The sequence below is a fragment of the Tachypleus tridentatus genome, chromosome 6, assembly GCF_004210375.1.
Source record: "Tachypleus tridentatus isolate NWPU-2018 chromosome 6, ASM421037v1, whole genome shotgun sequence".
Taxonomy (NCBI): domain Eukaryota; kingdom Metazoa; phylum Arthropoda; class Merostomata; order Xiphosura; family Limulidae; genus Tachypleus; species Tachypleus tridentatus.
The window spans coordinates 148739298-148765601 of NC_134830.1; the positions used below are offsets into that span (position 1 = coordinate 148739298).

General features: G+C 33.3%; 1 protein-coding gene across 1 annotated transcript in view; it reads left to right on the forward strand.

Annotated features, from left to right (window-relative positions):
- Positions 1-26044, forward strand: part of LOC143251768 (plectin-like) — a 108999-nt gene extending 82955 nt beyond the window's left edge. Inside the window, exons 3-6 of the mRNA XM_076503011.1 lie at positions 2488-2505; positions 3176-3229; positions 21892-21981; positions 25910-26044. Of these exons, the coding sequence (XP_076359126.1) occupies positions 2488-2505; positions 3176-3229; positions 21892-21981; positions 25910-26044 (297 nt within the window). The remainder of the gene's footprint in view (positions 1-2487; positions 2506-3175; positions 3230-21891; positions 21982-25909) is intronic.
- The last annotated feature ends 260 nt before the right edge of the window (positions 26045-26304 follow it).

Here is a 26304-nt window from a genome sequence, read left to right on the forward strand (position 1 = left end):
CAGCCCATGTAGCCCTCGTGCAGCTTTGCGCGAAATACCACTTAGCGAGGGTTGAGAACTGCGAGCCTCTGGAAGACGCCTCAACATTGGGGGTATTTAAAAAGAGACTGGAAGACATCAGGGTTGGATTAAAGTTTCTGGATGGACCTCATGACATCTTGTTAGTCGGTCATTAAAAATCAGCCCCCCTAGTTGTGCAGCGGTATGTCTGTAAACTCACATAGCTAGAAACCGGGTTTTGATAGTGGTAGAGGGCACAGCACACAAAGCCCATTGTGTAGCTTTGTGCTTAGTGTCAGTCAAACCACAGAAACAAAATAAACAACGTTGGAAATCCAATATGTGCAGCAACACTTGGGAGCGCTGCTGTCTTGTCAATATTATTTAATATTTTCATAAAGAAATTGTTTTACTTTATTGTAACATGTAAATATTTATAAGCAGGCTTTGGTTGACATGATTTTCCCTTTTACGTCTCTATTATAACATTTTCTAAAATTTTTGTCAAATTGTATTACTTCAGGGGGCGGTTAAGAGGCGTACTTGATTGTAGGTTAAACGGTGCGTTTCAAAGGGCTAAGCACTAAATAACCCTTTTTTAAGGTAAAGATTAGTAGAAACAGCAGAGCATGACGCAAGGTAAAATGGGAACAACAGTGTTTGTTCTCGACTGTCAGTCTACTGTTTGTTTCGGAACAACAACAGTGTTTGTTCTCGACTGTCAGTCTACTATCATTTCTGTTACTTAATACCAGTCTTTATGGCGTCCAGTACCTACTTTGATTACACAGTCTTCTAAATTAAAGACATTTCCCAATGAACATACAGATACAGGTTTTCGGCCATTTCAGCTACTAATACTACGGCCCGGCATGGCCAGGTGAGTTAAGGCGTTCCACTCATAATCTGAGGGTCATAGGTTCGAATCCCCGTCGCACCAAACATGCTCGCCCTTTCAGTCTTGGGAGCGTTATGAAGTGACGATCAATCCCAGTATTCGTTGATAAAAGAGTATCTCAAGAGTTGGCGGTGGGTGGTGATGCCTCGCTGCCTTTCCTCTAGTTTTATACTGTTAAATTAGGGACGGCCAGCGCAAATAGCCCTCGTGTAGCTTTGCGAGAAATTAAAAAACAAACAAACTACTACTACTACTGTGGAACTGATACAAAACTGTGACATAATAATGTAGTGCTCTCCAGATGTCACTGAGATATCTTGATCTGTTCAGAGATAATAAAGACTAGCTAAGTGGTTCACTAGTATCTGTGTATGTAGAGTGAAAGTTAATTCTTTAAAATAAGTAATAATAATGAATTATATAGTGTTAAAGTAAAGAAATAATTTGATATTAATAAAAGTCATAAACTTATAATTTTAGTGATTTAATTAATTGGATAAATCTCATATCATCAACTAAATACTGAACCAGATGTTTATAATATAAATAGGGTCTCGCCTCTGTCGTATTCAAAACAGCCTGATTAACTTTGGTGTTGGACAAAAGGACTTGTCGGCACTAAGTTTATCAGATGTCGTGAAGTTAACAGATTCTTACTTTGTAATTTCACTCACCAGCTTTTCATTATATCCCAGTTAATCACCTCTCATTCCCCAAGAGGCTCAGGGTTAGTATGAAAATTTATAACACAAAACACTGGATTTCGATACCCTCCGTGAGCAAAACACAGATAGACCATGGTGCAGGTTTGTGCCTAGCAACAAACAACCTTAATCGCGAGGCGGAGTCGTCACGAAGTTAGTGATAAAAGTTAACCATAGGAATTTATTCAAGTTAATTGTGATTTGTTTTTATCTTATGGAGAAGTTCTACATAAATCACGACAAAAAGAGAAAGTTTATTACAAAGCTTCTAATTGTCCCTAATTTAGAAGTGATGGGCTGGAGGACAGCTAATCAATACCACACACCGCCAACTCTTGGGCCACTCTTTACCAAGAAATAGTTGGATTGTCCGATTCATTGTAGCACCCCACGGTTATATTTCGGGACTGGATTTGAGCCCACGAGTCGAATGCTCTAACCAACAAGCCACCTGATTTCAGCGTTCACAGTTTGTATTCTAGGAACTTTTCTGGTTGTCGGTTTCGAACTTCTCTCAATACCGTAACGTTATGAAAAACAGTCAGACGTGTATTGTACTACCAGTTGTTTAGCTCTGTCAGTCATTTAAAAACACTAGACGGTTATTTGATTATAGTTGCAGAATTATTTATACGATGGCTGTGCATTGTTGATAGGTTCTGTTGTCATTTGTATTCGAGCAGCCGGACAAAGGTGTGTCGCATCACGACATACTTGTATATTAACATCCTGTAGATTATTATTATGTTGATAATATGTAAAGAAAACTGATGCTATATATTAGAATAAACCTGTTTTGTATATGCAAATAAGCAGAGTATTCTAAAAATTATATAATGGATTTATTAACCTTTTCTTTTCTTTCTCGGTTGCACCTGGCCACAGCACTGGAGATACGTGGAGGTTAGTAAAGACCGAGTTTCTGTTTCTCTGTCTATATGTATAGATATATATTTTAATTATATAATTACTATTTACTACACTACTTCTTGTCTGTTAATATAGTCCTTCTTGATATATATACGTAAACATAGTGAAGTGATTCTGTCCCTTAGTTACCGTAACTAACCCATTCATTATTACATTAGTGTTTACTGTGTTACGTCACAGCTGTAACGTTGTTGACAGATCATGCATGTTTAGTCAAGATTATGCTCTACCTGACGTATGTAGTCTAGCTGACGCACTTTCTAACTGTGTACAGAGTCAAGGTGACGTACTTATTACCTGACGTATGTAGTCAAGCTGACGCACTTTCTGTGTACAGAGTCAAGGTGACGTACTTATTACCTGACATATGTAGTCAAGCCGACGCACTTTTTGTGTACAGAGTCAAGGTGACGTACATCATGGTTCACCTTGTTTTCAAGTTTAGTATAAACGAAGTGTTTACCGCTTTCTTTTTAAAGTTATATATTTTATATAATAAAGTTATTAATTATATTATCGTCTTCTTTAATAAAGCACGTGCATGTGTCAACCATTTTTAAACTTAAAGTATGAAAATAAATAAATAGTGATTTTAAGAGTAAGCTGTGTGTGTGTCTTACTCACTCACTACCTTCTCTTACAGACTTACACCCGATTACATGTCTGCAACTCCTGTCCGGCTTGCTGCTCTCCTTCTGTAAGTTTCTTCTGTCTGTCACTAACACAATGATAACCAGACACTGTATTAAGAAACACTTCACATTTCAAACTTCTAACTTGAAACCCTGTCTCTGACTGACACAATGATAACCAGACACTGTATTAACAAACATTTTGCTTTTCAAACTTCTAACTTAAAACCCTGTCTCTGACTGACACAATGATAACCAGACACTGTATTAAGAAACACTTCACATTTCAAACTTCTAACTTGAAACCCTGTCTCTGACTGACACAATGATAACCAGACACTGTATTAACAAATATTTTGCTCTTCAAACTTCTAACTTGAAACCCTGTCTCTGACTGACACAATGATAACCAGACACTGTATTAACAAACATTTTGCTTTTCAAACTTCTATCTTAAAACCCTGTCTCTGACTGACACAATGATAACCAGACACTGTATTAACAAACATTTTGCTTTTCAAACTTCTAACTTAAAACCCTGTCTCTGACTGACACAATGATAACCAGACACTGTATTAACAATCATTTTGCTTTTCAAACTTCTAACTTAAAACCCTGTCTCTGACTGACACAATGATAACCAGACACTGTATTAACAAACACTTCACATTTTTAAACTTCTAACTTAAAACCCTGTCTCTGACTGACACAATGATAACCAGACACTGTATTAACAAATATTTTGCTTTTCAAACTTCTAACTTAAAACCCTGTCTCTGAATGACACAATGATAACCAGACACTGTATTAACAAACACTTCACATTTTTAAACTTCTAACTTAAAACCCTGTCTCTGACTGACACAATGATAACCAGACACTGTATTAACAAACACTTCACATTTCAAACTCCTAACTTAAAACCCTGTCTCTGACTGACACAATGATAACCAGACACTGTATTAACAAACACTTCACATTTCAAACTCCTAACTTAAAACCCTGTCTCTGAGTGACACAATGATAACCAGACACTGTATTAACAAACACTTCACATTTTTAAACTTCTAACTTAAAACCCTGTCTCTGACTGACACAATGATAACCAGACAGTGTATTAACAAACACTTCACATTTCAAACTCCTAACTTAAATCCCTGTCTCTGACTGACACAATGATAACCAGACACTGTATTAAGAAACACTTCACATTTCAAACTCCTAACTTAAAACCCTGTCTCTGACTGACACAATGATAACCAGACACTGTATTAAGAAACACTTCACATTTCAAACTCCTAACTTAAAACCCTGTCTCTGACTGACACAATGATAACCAGACACTGTATTAACAAACACTTCACATTTCTAAACTTCTAACTTAAAATCCTGTCTCTGACTGACACAATGATAACCAGACACTGTATTAAGAAACACTTCACATTTCAAACTCCTGACTTAAAACCCTGTCTCTGACTGACACAATGATAACCAGACACTGTATTAAGAAACACTTCACCTTTCAAACATCTAACTTAAAACCCTGTCTCTGACTGACACAATGATAACCAGACACTGTATTAACAAACACTTCACATGTTTAAACTTCTAACTTAAAACCCTGTCTCTGACTGACATCACCACCCACCGCCAAATCTTGGGCTACACTTTTACCAACGAATAGTGGGATTGACCGTCACATTATAACGCCCCCACGGCTGAAAGGGCGAGCACGTTTGGTGTGATGGGGATTCGAACCCGCGCCCTACAGATTACGAGTCGAAATGTACCTGACACTCCTGGGTATTTAACAACATCAATACCCAAATACCCACACAGTGAAACTCTGACTGACACAATGATAACCAGACACTGTATTAACAAACACTTCACATTTCAAACTCCTAACTTAAAACCCTGTCTCTGACTGACACAATGATAACCAGACACTGTATTAACAAACACTTCACATTTCAAACTTCTAACTTAAAACCCTGTCTCTGACTGACACAATGATAACCAGACACTGTATTAAGAAACACTTCACATTTCAAACTTCTAACTTAAAACCCTGTCTCTGACTGACACAATGATAACTAGACACTGTATTAAAAAACACTTCACATTTCAAACTTCTAACTTAAAACCCTGTCTCTGACTGACACAATGATAACTAGACACTGTATTAAAAAACACTTCACATTTCAAACTTCTAACTTAAAACCCTGTCTCTGACTGACACAATGATAACCAGACACTGTATTAAAAAACACTTCACATTTCAAACTTCTAACTTAAAATCCTGTCTCTGACTGACACAATGATAACCAGACACTGTATTAACAAACATTTTGCTTTTCAAACTTCTATCTTAAAATCCTGTCTCTGACTGACACAATAATAACCAGACACTGTATTAAGAAACACTTCACATTTCAAACTTCCAACTTAAAATCCTGTCTCTGACTGACACAATGATAACCAGACACTGTATTAAGAAACACTTCACATTTTTAAACTTCTAATTTAAAACCCTGTCTCTGACTGACACAATGATAACCAGACACTGTATTAACAAACACTTCACATTTCAAACTCTAACTTAAAACCCTGTCTCTGACTGACACAATGATAACCAGACACTGAATAAACAAACACTTCACATTTTTAAACTTCTAACTTAAAACCCTGTCTCTGACTGACACAATGATAACCAGACACTGTATTAACAAACACTTCACATTTTAAACTTCTAACTTAAAACCCTGTCTCTGACTGACACAATGATAACCAGACACTGTATTAACAAACATTTTGCTTTTCAAACTTCTATCTTAAAACCCTGTCTCTGACTAACACAATGATAACCAGATACTGTATTAACAAACATTTTGCTTTTCAAACTTCTAACATAAAACCCTGTCTCTGACTGACACAATGATAACCAGACACTGTATTAACAAACACTTCACATTTTTAAACTTCTAACTTAAAACCCTGTCTCTGACTGACACAATGATAACCAGACACTGTATTAACAAACATTTTGCTTTTCAAACTTCTATCTTAAAACCCTAACTCTGACTGACACAATAATATCCAGACACTGTATTAAGAAACACTTCACATTTTTAAACTTCTAATTTAAAACCCTGTCTCTGACTGACACAATGATAACCAGACACTGTATTAACAAACACTTCACATTTCAAACTCCTAACTTAAAACCCTGTCTCTGACTGACACAATGATAACCAGACACTGTATTAACAAACACTTCACATTTCAAACTCCTAACTTAAAACCCTGTCTCTGACTGACACAATGATAACCAGACACTGAATAAACAAACACTTCACATTTTTAAACTTCTAACTTAAAACCCTGTCTCTGACTGACACAATGATAACCAGACACTGTATTAACAAACACTTCACATTTTTAAACTTCTAACTTAAAACCCTGTCTCTGACTGACACAATGATAACCAGACACTGTATTAAGAAACACTTCACATTTCAAACTTCTAACTTAAAACCCTGTCTCTGACTGACACAATGATAACCAGACACTGTATTAACAAACATTTTTCTTTTCAAACTTCTATCTTAAAACCCTGTCTCTGACTGACACAATGATAACCAGACACTGTATTAACAAACATTTTGCTTTTCAAACTTCTAACTTAAAACCCTGTCTCTGACTGACACAATGATAACCAGACACTGTATTAACAATCATTTTGCTTTTCAAACTTCTAACTTAAAACCCTGTCTCTGACTGACACAATGATAACCAGACACTGTATTAACAAACACTTCAAATTTTTAAACTTCTAACTTAAAACCCTGTCTCTGACTGACACAATGATAACCAGACACTGTATTAACAAACATTTTGCTTTTCAAACTTCTAACTTAAAACCCTGTCTCTGAATGACACAATGATAACCAGACACTGTATTAACAAACACTTCACATTTTTAAACTTCTAACTTAAAACCCTGTCTCTGACTGACACAATGATAACCAGACACTGTATTAACAAACACTTCACATTTCAAACTCCTAACTTAAAACCCTGTCTCTGACTGACACAATGATAACCAGACACTGTATTAACAAACACTTCACATTTCAAACTCCTAACTTAAAACCCTGTCTCTGAGTGACACAATGATAACCAGACACTGTATTAACAAACACTTCACATTTTTAAACTTCTAACTTAAAACCCTGTCTCTGACTGACACAATGATAACCAGACAGTGTATTAACAAACACTTCACATTTCAAACTCCTAACTTAAATCCCTGTCTCTGACTGACACAATGATAACCAGACACTGTATTAAGAAACACTTCACATTTCAAACTCCTAACTTAAAACCCTGTCTCTGACTGACACAATGATAACCAGACACTGTATTAAGAAACACTTCACATTTCAAACTCCTAACTTAAAACCCTGTCTCTGACTGACACAATGATAACCAGACACTGTATTAACAAACACTTCACATTTCTAAACTTCTAACTTAAAATCCTGTCTCTGACTGACACAATGATAACCAGACACTGTATTAAGAAACACTTCACATTTCAAACTCCTGACTTAAAACCCTGTCTCTGACTGACATCACCACCCACCGCCAAATCTTGGGCTACACTTTTACCAACGAATAGTGGGATTGACCGTCACATTATAACGCCCCCACGGCTGAAAGGGCGAGCACGTTTGGTGTGATGGGGATTCGAACCCGCGCCCTACAGATTACGAGTCGAAATGTACCTGACACTCCTGGGTATTTAACAACATCAATACCCAAATACCCACACAGTGAAACTCTGACTGACACAATGATAACCAGACACTGTATTAACAAACACTTCACATTTCAAACTCCTAACTTAAAACCCTGTCTCTGACTGACACAATGATAACCAGACACTGTATTAAAAAACACTTCACATTTCAAACTTCTAACTTAAAACCCTGTCTCTGACTGACACAATGATAACCAGACACTGTATTAAGAAACACTTCACATTTCAAACTTCTAACTTAAAACCCTGTCTCTGACTGACACAATGATAACTAGACACTGTATTAAAAAACACTTCACATTTCAAACTTCTAACTTAAAACCCTGTCTCTGACTGACACAATGATAACCAGACACTGTATTAAAAAACACTTCACATTTCAAACTTCTAACTTAAAATCCTGTCTCTGACTGACACAATGATAACCAGACACTGTATTAACAAACATTTTGCTTTTCAAACTTCTATCTTAAAACCCTGTCTCTGACTGACACAATAATAACCAGACACTGTATTAAGAAACACTTCACATTTCAAACTTCTAACTTAAAATCCTGTTTCTGACTGACACAATGATAACCAGACACTGTATTAAGAAACACTTCACATTTTTAAACTTCTAATTTAAAACCCTGTCTCTGACTGACACAATGATAACCAGACACTGTATTAACAAACACTTCACATTTTTAAACTTCTAATTTAAAACCATGTCTCTGACTGACACAATGATAACCAGACACTGTATTAAAAAACACTTCACATTTTTAAACTTCTAACTTAAAACCCTGTCTCTGACTGACACAATGATAACCAGACACTGTGTTAACAAACACTTCACATTTCAAACTTCTAACTTAAAACCCTGTCTCTGACTGACACGTTGATAACCAGACACTGTATTAACAAACATTTTGCTTTACACACTTCTATCTTAAAACCCTGTCTCTGACTGACACAATGATAACCAGACACTGTATTAACAAACATTTTGCTTTTCAAACTTCTAACTTAAAACCCTGTCTCTGACTGACACAATGATAACCAGACACTGTATTAAGAAACACTTCACATTTCAAACTTCTAACTTGAAATCCTGTCTCTGACTGACACAATGATAACCAAACACTGTATTAACAAACACTTCACATTTCAAACTTCTAACTTAAAACCCTGTCTCTGACTGACACAATGATAACCAGACACTGTATTAACAAACATTTTGCTTTTCAAACTTCTATTTTAAAACCCTGTCTCTGACTGACACAATGATAACCAGACACTGTATTAAAAAACACTTCACATTTTTAAACTTCTAACTTAAAACCCTGTCTCTGACTGACACAATGATAACCAGACACTGTATTAACAAACACTTCTCATTTCAAACTTCTAACTTAAAACCCTGTCTCTGACTGACACAATGATAACCAGACACTGTATTAACAAACACTTCACATTTCAAACTTCTAACTTAAAACCCTGTCTCTGACTGACACAATGATAACCAGACACTGTATTAAGAAACACTTCACATTTCAAACTTCTAACTTAAAACCCTGTCTCTGACTGACACATTGATAACCAGACACTGTATTAACAAACACTTCACATTTCAAACTTCTAACTTAAAACCCTGTCTCTGACTGACACAATGATAACCAGACACTGTATTAACAAACACTTCACATTTCTAAACTTCTAACTTAAAATCCTGTCTCTGACTGACACAATGATAACCAGACACTGTATTAAGAAACACTTCACATTTCAAACTCCTGACTTAAAACCCTGTCTCTGACTGACACAATGATAACCAGACACTGTATTAAGAAACACTTCACCTTTCAAACATCTAACTTAAAACCCTGTCTCTGACTGACACAATGATAACCAGACACTGTATTAACAAACACTTCACATGTTTAAACTTCTAACTTAAAACCCTGTCTCTGACTGACATCACCACCCACCGCCAAATCTTGGGCTACACTTTTACCAACGAATAGTGGGATTGACCGTCACATTATAACGCCCCCACGGCTGAAAGGGCGAGCACGTTTGGTGTGATGGGGATTCGAACCCGCTCCCTACAGATTACGAGTCGAAATGTACCTGACACTCCTGGTATTTAACAACATCAATACCCAAATACCCACACAGTGAAACTCTGACTGACACAATGATAACCAGACACTGTATTAACAAACACTTCACATTTCAAACTCCTAACTTAAAACCCTGTCTCTGACTGACACAATGATAACCAGACACTGTATTAACAAACACTTCACATTTCAAACTTCTAACTTAAAACCCTGTCTCTGACTGACACAATGATAACCAGACACTGTATTAAGAAACACTTCACATTTCAAACTTCTAACTTAAAACCCTGTCTCTGACTGACACAATGATAACTAGACACTGTATTAAAAAACACTTCACATTTCAAACTTCTAACTTAAAACCCTGTCTCTGACTGACACAATGATAACTAGACACTGTATTAAAAAACACTTCACATTTCAAACTTCTAACTTAAAACCCTGTCTCTGACTGACACAATGATAACCAGACACTGTATTAAAAAACACTTCACATTTCAAACTTCTAACTTAAAATCCTGTCTCTGACTGACACAATGATAACCAGACACTGTATTAACAAACATTTTGCTTTTCAAACTTCTATCTTAAAATCCTGTCTCTGACTGACACAATAATAACCAGACACTGTATTAAGAAACACTTCACATTTCAAACTTCCAACTTAAAATCCTGTCTCTGACTGACACAATGATAACCAGACACTGTATTAAGAAACACTTCACATTTTTAAACTTCTAATTTAAAACCCTGTCTCTGACTGACACAATGATAACCAGACACTGTATTAACAAACACTTCACATTTCAAACTCCTAACTTAAAACCCTGTCTCTGACTGACACAATGATAACCAGACACTGAATAAACAAACACTTCACATTTTTAAACTTCTAACTTAAAACCCTGTCTCTGACTGACACAATGATAACCAGACACTGTATTAACAAACACTTCACATTTTTAAACTTCTAACTTAAAACCCTGTCTCTGACTGACACAATGATAACCAGACACTGTATTAACAAACATTTTGCTTTTCAAACTTCTATCTTAAAACCCTGTCTCTGACTGACACAATGATAACCAGATACTGTATTAACAAACATTTTGCTTTTCAAACTTCTAACATAAAACCCTGTCTCTGACTGACACAATGATAACCAGACACTGTATTAACAAACACTTCACATTTTTAAACTTCTAACTTAAAACCCTGTCTCTGACTGACACAATGATAACCAGACACTGTATTAACAAACATTTTGCTTTTCAAACTTCTATCTTAAAACCCTGTCTCTGACTGACACAATAATATCCAGACACTGTATTAAGAAACACTTCACATTTTTAAACTTCTAATTTAAAACCCTGTCTCTGACTGACACAATGATAACCAGACACTGTATTAACAAACACTTCACATTTCAAACTCCTAACTTAAAACCCTGTCTCTGACTGACACAATGATAACCAGACACTGTATTAACAAACACTTCACATTTCAAACTCCTAACTTAAAACCCTGTCTCTGACTGACACAATGATAACCAGACACTGAATAAACAAACACTTCACATTTTTAAACTTCTAACTTAAAACCCTGTCTCTGACTGACACAATGATAACCAGACACTGTATTAACAAACACTTCACATTTTTAAACTTCTAACTTAAAACCCTGTCTCTGACTGACACAATGATAACCAGACACTGTATTAAGAAACACTTCACATTTCAAACTTCTAACTTAAAACCCTGTCTCTGACTGACACAATGATAACCAGACACTGTATTAACAAACATTTTTCTTTTCAAACTTCTATCTTAAAACCCTGTCTCTGACTGACACAATGATAACCAGACACTGTATTAACAAACATTTTGCTTTTCAAACTTCTAACTTAAAACCCTGTTCTGACTGACACAATGATAACCAGACACTGTATTAACAATCATTTTGCTTTTCAAACTTCTAACTTAAAACCCTGTCTCTGACTGACACAATGATAACCAGACACTGTATTAACAAACACTTCAAATTTTTAAACTTCTAACTTAAAACCCTGTCTCTGACTGACACAATGATAACCAGACACTGTATTAACAAACATTTTGCTTTTCAAACTTCTAACTTAAAACCCTGTCTCTGACTGACACAATGATAACCAGACACTGTATTAACAAACACTTCACATTTTTAAACTCCTAACTTAAAACCCTGTCTCTGACTGACACAATGATAACCAGACACTGTATTAAGAAACACTTCACATTTCAAACTCCTAACTTAAAACCCTGTCTCTGACTGACACAATGATAATCAGACACTGTATTAACAAACACTTCACATTTCTAAACTTCTAACTTAAAATCCTGTCTCTGACTGACACAATGATAACCAGACACTGTATTAAGAAACACTTCACATTTCAAACTCCTAACTTAAAACCCTGTCTCTGACTGACACAATGATAACCAGACACTGTATTAAGAAACACTTCACCTTTCAAACATCTAACTTAAAACCCTGTCTCTGACTGACACAATGATAACCAGACACTGTATTAACAAACACTTCACCTTTCAAACATCTAACTTAAAACCCTGTCTCTGACTGACACAATGATAACCAGACACTGTATTAACAAACACTTCACATGTTTAAACTTCTAACTTAAAACCCTGTCTCTGACTGACATCACCACCCACCGCCAAATCTTGGGCTACACTTTACCAACGAATAGTGGATTGACCGTCACATTATAACGCCCCACGGCTGAAAGGGCGAGCACGTTTGGTGTGATGGGGATTCGAACCCGCGCCTCACAGATTACGAGTCGAAATGTACCTGACACTCCTGGGTATTTAACAACATCAATACCCAAATACCCACACAGTGAAACTCTGACTGACACAATGATAACCAGACACTGTATTAACAAACACTTCACATTTCAAACTCCTAACTTAAAACCCTGTCTCTGACTGACACAATGATAACCAGACACTGTATTAAAAAACACTTCACATTTCAAACTTCTAACTTAAAACCCTGTCTCTGACTGACACAATGATAACCAGACACTGTATTAAGAAACACTTCACATTTCAAACTTCTAACTTAAAACCCTGTCTCTGACTGACACAATGATAACTAGACACTGTATTAAAAAACACTTCACATTTCAAACTTCTAACTTAAAACCCTGTCTCTGACTGACACAATGATAACCAGACACTGTATTAAAAATCACTTCACATTTCAAACTTCTAACTTAAAATCCTGTCTCTGACTGACACAATGATAACCAGACACTGTATTAACAAACATTTTGCTTTTCAAACTTCTATCTTAAAACCCTGTCTCTGACTGACACAATAATAACCAGACACTGTATTAAGAAACACTTCACATTTCAAACTTCTAACTTAAAATCCTGTTTCTGACTGACACAATGATAACCAGACACTGTATTAAGAAACACTTCACATTTTAAACTTCTAATTTAAAACCCTGTCTCTGACTGACACAATGATAACCAGACACTGTATTAACAAACACTTCACATTTTTAAACTTCTAATTTAAAACCATGTCTCTGACTGACACAATGATAACCAGACACTGTATTAAAAAACACTTCACATTTTTAAACTTCTAACTTAAAACCCTGTCTCTGACTGACACAATGATAACCAGACACTGTATTAACAAACACTTCACATTTCAAACTTCTAACTTAAAACCCTGTCTCTGACTGACACGTTGATAACCAGACACTGTATTAACAAACATTTTGCTTTACACACTTCTATCTTAAAACCCTGTCTCTGACTGACACAATGATAACCAGACACTGTATTAACAAACATTTTGCTTTTCAAACTTCTAACTTAAAACCCTGTCTCTGACTGACACAATGATAACCAGACACTGTATTAACAAACATTTTGCTTTTCAAACTTCTAACTTAAAACCCTGTCTCTGACTGACACAATGATAACCAGACACTGTATTAAGAAACACTTCACATTTCAAACTTCTAACTTGAAATCCTGTCTCTGACTGACACAATGATAACCAAACACTGTATTAACAAACACTTCACATTTCAAACTTCTAACTTAAAACCCTGTCTCTGACTGACACAATGATAACCAGACACTGTATTAACAAACATTTTGCTTTTCAAACTTCTATTTTAAAACCCTGTCTCTGACTGACACAATGATAACCAGACACTGTATTAAAAAACACTTCACATTTTTAAACTTCTAACTTAAAACCCTGTCTCTGACTGACACAATGATAACCAGACACTGTATTAACAAACATTTTGCTTTTCAAACTTCTAACTTAAAACCCTGTCTCTGACTGACACAATGATAACCAAACACTGTATTAACAAACACTTCTCATTTCAAACTTCTAACTTAAAACCCTGTCTCTGACTGACACAATGATAACCAGACACTGTATTAAGAAACACTTCACATTTCAAACTTCTAACTTAAAACCCTGTCTCTGACTGACACAATGATAACCAGACACTGTATTAAGAAACACTTCACATTTCAAACTTCTAACTTAAAACCCTGTCTCTGACTGACACATTGATAACCAGACACTGTATTAACAAACACTTCACATTTCAAACTTCTAACTTAAAACCCTGTCTCTGACTGACACAATGATAACCAGACACTGTATTAACAAACACTTTACATTTCAAACTTCTAACTTAAAACCCTGTCTCTGACTGACACAATGATAACCAGACACTGTATTAACAAAGATTTTGCTTTTCAAACTTCTAACTTAAAACCCTGTCTCTGACTGACACATTGATAACCAGACACTGTATTAACAAACACTTCACATTTCAAACTTCTAACTTAATGCCCTGTCTCTGACTGACACAATGATAACCAAACACTTCACATTTTAAACTTCTAATTTAAAACTTTGTCTTTGACTAAAAAGCCTAGTATCACTAGCTGCAGTTCAAGAATGTTGAAACAGTAATTGTTTGACTTTTTAGGCTTAAATAAGACCATTACCAATTCTTCCGTACAAGTACAAACTGTCACAAACTGGTGTGGTTTGTGTCTGATTGTTGCAGTGTGTTCTGTTAACCCTTTTCAACGTCTGAAGTTTCTTATATTAAAGGTGTTCTTTCTTATGTCCTTCTTGAGGTTTCGACTTTTTTTTTTTCTGGTTTGTATTATGTCATCGGAAGGGAACGTGAGCAAGAATGAAAATCACGTGACCCTCACGGCACATGAACCGAATGAGAGATTTCAAAGAGAAATTGTAGCATCCGTTAAGTCAGCAGTGTAGAAAACAACATAATTAAGAGTAACTTTCATTCCAGGAATGTATTTTCGCACCGATTTACTACGTGTTTTGTAAACCAAACTCATCATGGCCTGATCTTCTGTTAATTTTTTTTATTTCTGTCACGTGGACAAGTTTAGAAGAACCAGTTTTTCTCTGCGATGTTCTAGAAACAGGCGGGAGGGGTAAATTTTCCTCAGACGTAAACATACCTACCTTCTACAGACTGTGGTGTTGACACATTGCCGAGAACGTGGTTTTCATAGTGCTGTTCTCAGCCGTTTTATTATTACGACATTTTTCTCGCTGATAAAAAATTTAAAATTTATATGTACTTGGTTATCTTTCTATCAGAACTTGTTTGTCTTTCTATCGGTGACAAGTGGATTTTATTCTCAGAAGCTGTAATCACCTGACATTAGTGTGTAAGTTGTAATCACCTGACATTAGTGTGTAAGCTGTAATCACTTGACATTAGTGTGTACTTTCACACCACTTGTAGTTTGTTGGGTTAACGTTTCATAAGGGGTGAAGGGGCTTATAAAGAAAGGTGCTATCTTTATTCTCTTTGGGTGGAGGGGGCAAATGCGTGTGTCCCCCCCTCATGTACATTATGGAATTAACAGGGCTGAAAACCGTGTTTCGATATCCGTGGTAAGTAGAGCACAGATCGTGTAGCTTTGTGCTTAATTTGAAATAAACACAAAATGTTCACCAAATATATGTTGTATTTTCATGTTGTTTTAGGGAGCTTTTAAATACGTTTAAAGTGGATGCAATTTAAGGAACCCACTCTGCTTAAGAACAGACTTTGCAATGTTGTAATTTCATTTAAAAAAATGTTTGTTTGTGTTTTCTTATGGCAAAGCTACATCGGGCTATCTGCTGTGTCTACCGAAGGGAATCGAACCTCTGATTTTAGACTTACCGCTCTAGCAGCGAGGGACGTCATAAAAAGAAAAAGTATACTTTTTTTATATAAGAGAGAAAAATTATGAGAATTCCTAAATGATAACCATCAACGACATCTGACAGAAAAATGTCCTGGCCGATGAATTACTAATAGGAGGTGAAGAAGGCTTAGTGTGAAACAGGGGTTAAAAAAATTAGGTTAACCATGAATGAACAAATTCTGAAAGGGTTCAAGTTTACCGTAAGTATGGAAGATTAAAAGTGAACATAACCACAGGTGTGAAAACTATAATGCTGGCAGTTTTGTTACTAGGTCTTTCAGAGAACGTGTAATAAAGACATTGAGAATACCTACAAGTAGGCGGATGTTGGCAGTTGTGTATTAGGTCTAAAGAAATATAACTGAATGTATGGAAGAATTTTGAACAGGTTTTATCGGTTATATCAACTGGTTTTCAAGTCGGTGGCCAGTGGTCAGTTTAGCCTATACAGGGACGGAGGAATAAAACGTTATGTATTGACGTCTGACTGACACAGTATAAATACCGGGTGACCTTCATCAGACATTATGTGAAACATTGGTTTTAAGTCTCTGGTATGAATCAAATCACTGAGAACTGAAAGTGCTGGATAGTCTATAAATAGTGACTTTTCATGGATTTTTGTGAAATAAAATATTTCCAAGAGCGACAGTTCGATGGTTTTCATTGTTGTTTTTGCCAATCTGTAAAATAAATTGAGTTGTTTTTATTGTTCAGCTTGCCTTGAAGAACATACGATGTGTGATCTTGAGGTAAATTGGAGCTGTTAATGGCTTGTGACCAACACGCTGTTTCAGCAGTACGTTCTTAGTGCTACTAGATAGATGACGTCCATTTTGTAGGTTAAGTGCAATCTTTTGTTGATGATTTGCTTGCAGAAATGTATAGACGGCGCTACGTTTGATTCTAATTTTATATCTTCCAACTTAAGTGAAAATAAACACTATAAGTGTAGAGAAAACAGAGATTGTCAGCCAAGGCACTTCAGTCCTGCATATTTCTAGAGAAATCATCTTTAACGACATCACGAATCTGGTGTATTTTGAACCTTTCGAGTCAACAACGTTTTTCCTTCCTCAAGCTTAAAAATTCATCGATAAGGATAATTTCAACGTATTTACTCAAACGCGTTTCCCAAGTTACATCCAAACGAAGTTTATTTTCCCGAATAATGAATTAATATTTAAAATATATATATTCGTAGGTGAAGCACTTCATCAGAAACAGTATGTGTATGCCCTTTTGTTTTTTCTAAAGTAGAAGCTTACCTATAAAACATTCATATATGTAATACTAGATGGCAGCACGTTACTTACCACCGTACAGAAACTGTTGAACATTTAGTTATTAAAACAGTACAAATTTATGTTTTCTCTATAATAACAGTAATAAAGCAACTAAATACTGACACTTACTTAATAGACGTGAAAGTCGATTAATATATTTGTAAAGAAAAACTGATAACACTTGATGCTATTTTATTTACAAATAAGATTGTGATTTAAAATTGCTGTTAATTCTTGTTAATAATGTTGAGAACTAAACTAACACCTTATTCGTTTCTTTCATTTTTTCCTGTGATGCTCAGAGAAAGGTAAGAAAAGTGTTATTAACATATATATATATATTTGCGTGTGTGTGTGTGTGAATGTAATTTTTTTTATTTAAGCCTAAAAACATGTTAACCGTCTTAGTGACGTTGCTATAACCTATTTGAAAATATTAAGACTTAGCAACTGAAGACTCGATGTACTTATGGTGTCTCATCCTCTGCCAATATAATTATATTAAGTACAATTAATACATGCAGAAATCAAGGGATATTAGCAAACTTTTGTTTGTTGTTAAAAGAAAAGCTGCTCCGTGAGCTATCTGTGTTCTGCCCACCTCTGGTAAAGAAGCCCTCAGACTTCAGTGGGCAGTATAAGTAAACTCCATAATCCCAGGCCCGGCATGGCTAAGCGTGTTAAGGCGTGCGACTCGTAATCCGAGGGTCGCGGGTTCGCATCCCCGTCGCGCCAAACATGCTCGCCCTTTCAGCCGTGGGGGCGTTATAATGTGACGGTCAATCTTACTATTCATTGGTAAAAGAGTAGCTTAAGAGTTGGCGGTGGGTGGTGATGACTAGCTGCCTTCCCTCTAGTCTTACACTGCTAAATTAGGGACGGCTAGCGCAGATAGACCTCGAGTAGCTTTGTGCGAAATTCAAAACAAACCATAATCCCAAGGGTTGCTTGCCCTGACTGTAGAATAGTGACATCCTGTAGGCCTTTCTCCCTTCCCTCACGACAAATCGACGAAAAAAAAAATTTGAGTTTGTAACAGTAGAACAGTAATTCATGGGACATGGAAGCCCGTTGTGCTAACAAAAAAGTTTTCTGATTTTAACACGACCAGGAAAGAAAAACAGATTTTATGAAGATATTCTAAGTAATTGACAAAGCTACTCAACATACATTTGTCACAGTTGGTTAATCTGTTGATGTTGCTAGACGACTAGTCTAATTGGAACAGTTTACAATTAATAATTAATTTGACTCATTAAGAGACAGGTATAAAATTACTTCTACTGTTTCCATGACATCAAATCTACTTCCAGATCTGAAAACGCAAGCTAAAGTTCAAATATTACCGGAAGCCATGAATATTTAATCAATTTAAAATCAAATATAACAAGTCAAAGTTTAACAGCAATGTCACTGGTAACCGGGTTATACATGACTAAAATGTGAAAGAATGAACAATACCGTAATTAACGTGGTGAAACTATTTCTACTCAGAAAAACAAAGCATTGTTATAGGTTTATTTACAGACGTAAATAAAACTTATTCAGCTACAGTTTTGCTCGAGGAAGATGATTGTGTTTAAATCAAAACTAAGCTTACGACAAACTTCAGTTATAACTGATGTGAAAACACAGTGAACAGTAGTGTGTAGTTTTGTAACAGTTATAATAATTTCAATACAGTAAAATGTGTGAAGTACATTTTTATAACAGATATAATAATTTTAACACACTAAAATGTCCATCATCACTGCTACGAGTTAAAGTAAAGTAATGTTTAGTTTCCAGTTGTTATATCAGTATGTGGTAAACTAGTCAGCTTGTTTGTTGTGATAACTTTAATCATCACTGCTACGAGTTAAAGTAAAGTAATGTTTAGTTACCAGTTGTTATATCAGTATCTGATAAACTAGTCAGCTTGTTTGTTGTGATAACTTTAATCATCACTGCTACGAGTTAAAGTAAAGTAATGTTTAGTTTCCAGTTGTTATATCAGTATGTGGTAAACTAGTCAGCTTGTTTGTTGTGATAACTTTAATCATCACTGCTACGAGTTAAAGTAAAGTAATGTTTAGTTACCAGTTGTTATATCAGTATCTGGTAAACTAGTCAGCTTGTTTGTTGTGATAACTTTAATCATCACTGCTACGAGTTAAAGTAAAGTAATGTTTAGTTTCCAGTTGTTATATCAGTATCTGGTAAACTAGTCAGCTTGTTTGTTGTGATAACTTTAATCATCACTGCTACGAGTTAAAGTAAAGTAATGTTTAGTTACCAGTTGTTATATCAGTATCTGATAAACTAGTCAGCTTGTTTGTTGTGATAACTTTAATCATCACTGCTACGAGTTAAAGTAAAGTAATGTTTAGTTACCAGTTGTTATATCAGTATCTGGTAAACTAGTCAGCTTGTTTGTTGTGATAACTTTAATCATCACTGCTACGAGTTAAAGTAAAGTAATGTTTAGTTTCCAGTTGTTATATCAGTATGTGGTAAACTAGTCAGCTTGTTTGTTGTGATAACTTTAATCATCACTGCTACGAGTTAAAGTAAAGTAATGTTTAGTTTCCAGTTGTTATATCAGTATGTGGTAAACTAGTCAGCTTGTTTGTTGTGATAACTTATTATCTCGTATCGTTTTATTGTAGATAAAGCTTTGTAAAGTTCAAAAGTGTGTAGCTACTGTACATTTTGAGTGACAAGGTAATTCAAGCCGTAGGACAGTATCAACATCTCGTAAATACCAGACGATAACCTTTAATCTGATATATAGTAATAACACCCAGTTTCTGTATTAGTATGTACTCTGACACAGAAAGTACTTGTGCATGCTTCGTTTAGAAAAGTTGTGTTACTATGTTAACCACAAATGTTGCATCGTGGGATATTTTTGTTTTATTTCGACACAGATATTTATTATTTTTTCATCTGAAACGTATTAATATTTGTACTATCTTATATTAAACAATAACGCGCATAGCCATCAGACACATCTACTAATAAAAAAATGGAAAGTGGGTGCAGTTTCTTTTAAAACTTATAAATTTAGTCAAATGTTTTAAACGATTTCTGTTGTTGGGTGGGCTCTTTTGAATTATAGGGTAGAAATAACAGTGCAAGGTACAATCCACAATTTTTATAAGTACGACTTATAACAGTGCCACTCAACAACAATAGGCCTGATTGTCACCGATAATTAACACCTTAATAGAGATTACACATACTACATATTTTATCGTATGTAAAGTGCTTCTTATATTAATAGTGTTTCTTGAAGAACGCATGAGTTACAGTGTCAGACAACAAGCTCCACGCTACGCTTAGTCTTACTTGGATTTTCGTATTGTCAAATTAAGTCCTAACGTTTCAGAAAAACATAAAAAGCCTGACGTTAAACCATGCGCTAATCACGTTACACCAAAACAACAGTACAAATATCGAAATTGTAGATAAGAACCTACAACAATTGTTTTATTTAAAGAACCAGGTTTTTCTCACTGCTATCGCTTATTAATCATGAGAGATAAAGTAATTTGTGATCAATGGATACATTTTGTTGTACTCGAAGTCGGTGATGTATTTGTATCCAAATTGTAAAAGCTACTCCAAGACGAGTTTAGGGACAGCAAGGTGGCTGGAGCACTCGATTCACAATAGTGGGGTCGAATCCCGTCACTGCACACGCGTAGTGGTGATATAATGTGACGGTTATTACAATTAGTCTTTAGTGAAAGAGTAACCAAATGGTAGTGAGTGAAGGTGGCGAGCTTTGTCTGTTATTTAGGGATAACTAGTACGGATATATCTTTGTGCGAAGTTAAACAGCAACTATAAAACCATAATGAGAACTTAAATCACAGACGTACATACTTTAATGTAACTTCGTCAACGTTATACGTTATTTATAATCCAAATAAAGTTGTATGTCTATCAGAACAAGGTAAAACAAATTATCTTTCGCTTTCTTGTAACAAATACAATGAACTTTTTTTGTGTGGGTTCTTTTCATATTGTTCCATATTTTCCAACCCCATGTCCATTTGTCCAGTTGAATAACAACAACGAGGCTAATATAATAACAACATATAATATTGTGAGATATCTGATGCAAAATCTCTAAGGTAACAGTAGAATATCACGTTACTCTATTACATGAATCATGTAGAAAGTTTTACATTCGTTGATTTTATAAAACACCTGTTTATATTTTTATCAGGCAAATAAACATGTGGAGGAATTATTTGAAGATTTACGTGATGGTCACAACCTCATTTCACTTTTGGAGGTTTTGTCAGGAGAGTTATTGGTAAGTTCATACATTGCGGTTCAAACATCCACTAGAACTGATTATCTGACCACAAACTGTTATGAGATTATCTAACAAATAATTAATAGTAGTTTAATTACACTCCCAACAAAAGCACAATATTATTAAATTAAGTAACAAATACTTAGTAGTAGTTTAATTACACTCCCAACAAAAACAATTTTAAATTATCTAACAAATAATTAATAGTAGTTTAATTACACTCCCAACAAAAGCACAATATTATTAAATTAAGTAACAAATACTTAGTAGTAGTTTAATTACACTCCCAACAAAAACAATATTAAATTATCTAACAAATAATTAACAGTAGTTTAATTACACTCCCAACAAAAACACAATATTATTAGATTATCTAACAAATAATTAATAGTAGTTTAATTACACTTCCAACAAAAACACAATATTATTATATTAAGTAACAAATAATTAACAGTAGTTTAATTACACTTCCAACAAAAACACAATATTATTAGATTATCTAACAAATAATTAATAGTAGTTTAATTACACTTCCAACAAAAACACAATATTATTAGATTATCTAACAAATAATTAATAGTAGTTTAATCACACTTCCAACAAAAACACAATATTATTAAATTATCTAACAAATAATTAATAGTAGTTTAATTACACTTCCAACAAAAACACAATATTATTATATTAAGTAACAAATAATTAACAGTAGTTTAATTACACTTCCAACAAAAACAGTATTAAATTATCTAACAAATAATTAACAGTAGTTTAATTACACTCCCAACAAAAACACAATATTATTAGATTATCTAACAAATAATTAATAGTAGTTTAATTACACTTCCAACAAAAACACAATATTATTAGATTATCTAACAAATAATTAATAGTAGTTTAATTACACTTCCAACAAAAACACAATATTATTATATTAAGTAACAAATAATTAACAGTAGTTTAATTACACTTCCAACAAAAACAATATTAAATTATCTAACAAATAATTAACAGTAGTTTAATTACACTCCCAACAAAAACACAATATTATTAGATTATCTAACAAATAATTAATAGTAGTTTAATTACACTCCCAACAAAAACACAATATTATTAGATTATCTAACAAATAATTAATAGTAGTTTAATTACACTTCCAACAAAAACACAATATTATTAGATTATCTAACAAATAATTAATAGTAGTTTAATTACACTTCCAACAAAAACACAATATTATTAGATTATCTAACAAATACTTAGTAGTAGTTTAATTACACTCCCAACAAAAACACAATATTATTAGATTATTTAGCAAATAATTAATAGTAGTTTAATTACACTCCCAACAAAAACACAATATTATTAGATTATCTAACAAATACTTAGTAGTAGTTTAATTACACTTCCAACAAAAATACAATATTATTGGATTAAGTAACAAATAATTAAGAGTAGTTTAATTACACTTCCAACAAAAACACAATATTATTAGATTATCTAACAAATAATTAATAGTAGTTTAATTACACTTCCAACAAAAACACAATATTATTAGATTATCTAACAAATACTTAGTAGTAGTTTAATTACACTCCCAACAAAAACACAATATTATTAGATTATTTAGCAAATAATTAATAGTAGTTTAATTACACTCCCAACAAAAACACAATATTATTAGATTATCTAACAAATACTTAGTAGTAGTTTAATTACACTTCCAACAAAAACACAATATTATTGGATTAAGTAACAAATACTTAGTAGTAGTTTAATTACACTCCCAACAAAAACACAATATTATTAAATTATCTAACAAATAATTAATAGTAGTTTAATTACACTCCCAACAAAAACACAATATTATTAAATTATCTAACAAATAATTAATAGTAGTTTAATTACACTCCCAACAAAAATACAATATTATTAAATTATCTAACAAATAATTAATAGTAGTTTAATTGCACTCCCAACAAAAACACAATATTATTAAGTTATCTAACAATAATTAACAGTAGTTTAATTACACTCCCAACAAAAATACAATATAATTAGATTATCTAACAAATAATTAACAATAGTTTAATTACACTCCAAACAAAAACTGAATATTATTAGATTAAGTAACAAATAATTAATAATAGTTTAATTACACTTTCAACAAAAACACAATATTATTAAATTATCTAACAAATAATTAACAGTAATTTAATTACACTCCCAACAAAAACACAATATTATTAACTTATCAAACAAATAATTAATAATAGTTTAATTACACTCCCAACAAAAACACAATATCATTAAATTATCTAACAAATAATTAATATTAGTTTAATTACACTCCCAACAAAAACACAATATTATTAGATTATCTAACAAATAATTAATAGTAGTTTAATTACACTTCCAACAAAAACACAATATTATTAGATTATCTAACAAATACTTAGTAGTAGTTTAATTACACTCCCAACAAAAACACAATATTATTAGATTATTTAGCAAATAATTAATAGTAGTTTAATTACACTCCCAACAAAAACACAATATTATTAGATTATCTAACAAATACTTAGTAGTAGTTTAATTACACTTCCAACAAAAACACAATATTATTGGATTAAGTAACAAATACTTAGTAGTAGTTTAATTACACTCCCAACAAAAACACAATATTATTAAATTATCTAACAAATAATTAATAGTAGTTTAATTACACTCCCAACAAAAACACAATATTATTAAATTATCTAACAAATAATTAATAGTAGTTTAATTACACTCCCAACAAAAATACAATATTATTAAATTATCTAACAAATAATTAATAGTAGTTTAATTGCACTCCCAACAAAAACACAATATTATTAAGTTATCTAACAATAATTAACAGTAGTTTAATTACACTCCCAACAAAAATACAATATAATTAGATTATCTAACAAATAATTAACAATAGTTTAATTACACTCCAAACAAAAACTGAATATTATTAGATTAAGTAACAAATAATTAATAATAGTTTAATTACACTTTCAACAAAAACACAATATTATTAAATTATCTAACAAATAATTAACAGTAATTTAATTACACTCCCAACAAAAACACAATATTATTAACTTATCAAACAAATAATTAATAATAGTTTAATTACACTCCCAACAAAAACACAATATCATTAAATTATCTAACAAATAATTAATATTAGTTTAATTACACTCCCAACAAAAACACAATATCATTAAATTATCTAACAAATAATTAATATTAGTTTAATTACACTCCCAACAAAATATTACTAGTATTAGAAATTTTCTTCATTAGATTTCTGATAGTTAATATCTGTAATTTATAATAGATTACAATTTCCTGTAGTTCCTAGAGTTCTAAACTTGTCAGTAGTTACTGGTGTATCAGTGAAATCTAACAAATTTTAGAATGTTCGACACTAGCATGTACGTAAAGTATGTTATCCACCAGGTTTCTTGTAAAAGATTCTGTATATACTTCAGGATGCTTGGAACACTTGTAAATATAAATGACATTCAAATGATTTTTTAAGAAACAACAGTTTAATCTTCTGGTAATGGATGTTAGGATGAGACTCCACATGAACATTAGACAGTGTTTTAAAGTTGATTTCAAATTAGTGTTGGTCTGAAGTTATAAAAATGCATGCCAACTAAAAAACTAGTTTTGATTTAGTCCTAGGTGTCTGGTTCCACTATTAAGAATTTTATTTCTGTTTGTAGCCAACTAAGAATTTATATTATAAGTCACTGGGTTAGAAACCTTCAAGTTGAAGTTTTGGTTTTGTTTAACAAGATATATATTTTGATAATGAATCTATATGTTCTACTAATGCATCAATTACATAAACCTGAATGATAATCAAATGTTGCACCTCTGTCTCCAGCCACGTGAACGGGGTCGGATGAGGTTCCACATGTTGCAGAATGTACAAATAGCTCTTGATTTCCTAAAATACAGAAAGGTAAGACATAAAACCTTTAGTAAGATAGAAAAAGATAAGACACAACATCTTCAGTAATATACAGAAAGATAAGACACAATGCTTTGATAAGATACAGAAGGGTAATATGAAGAACTTTTAGTAATATACAGAAAGGATAGATAAAAGACTTTTAGTAAGATAGAGAAAGATAAGGGACAAAGCTTTGGTAAGATACAGAAAGGTAGGATGAAAAACGTTTAGTAAGATACTAAAATATAAGACACAAAGCTTTGGAAAGATACAGAAAGTGGAGGTACAAAATTTTGATAATATACAAGATAGTAAAGCATAATGCT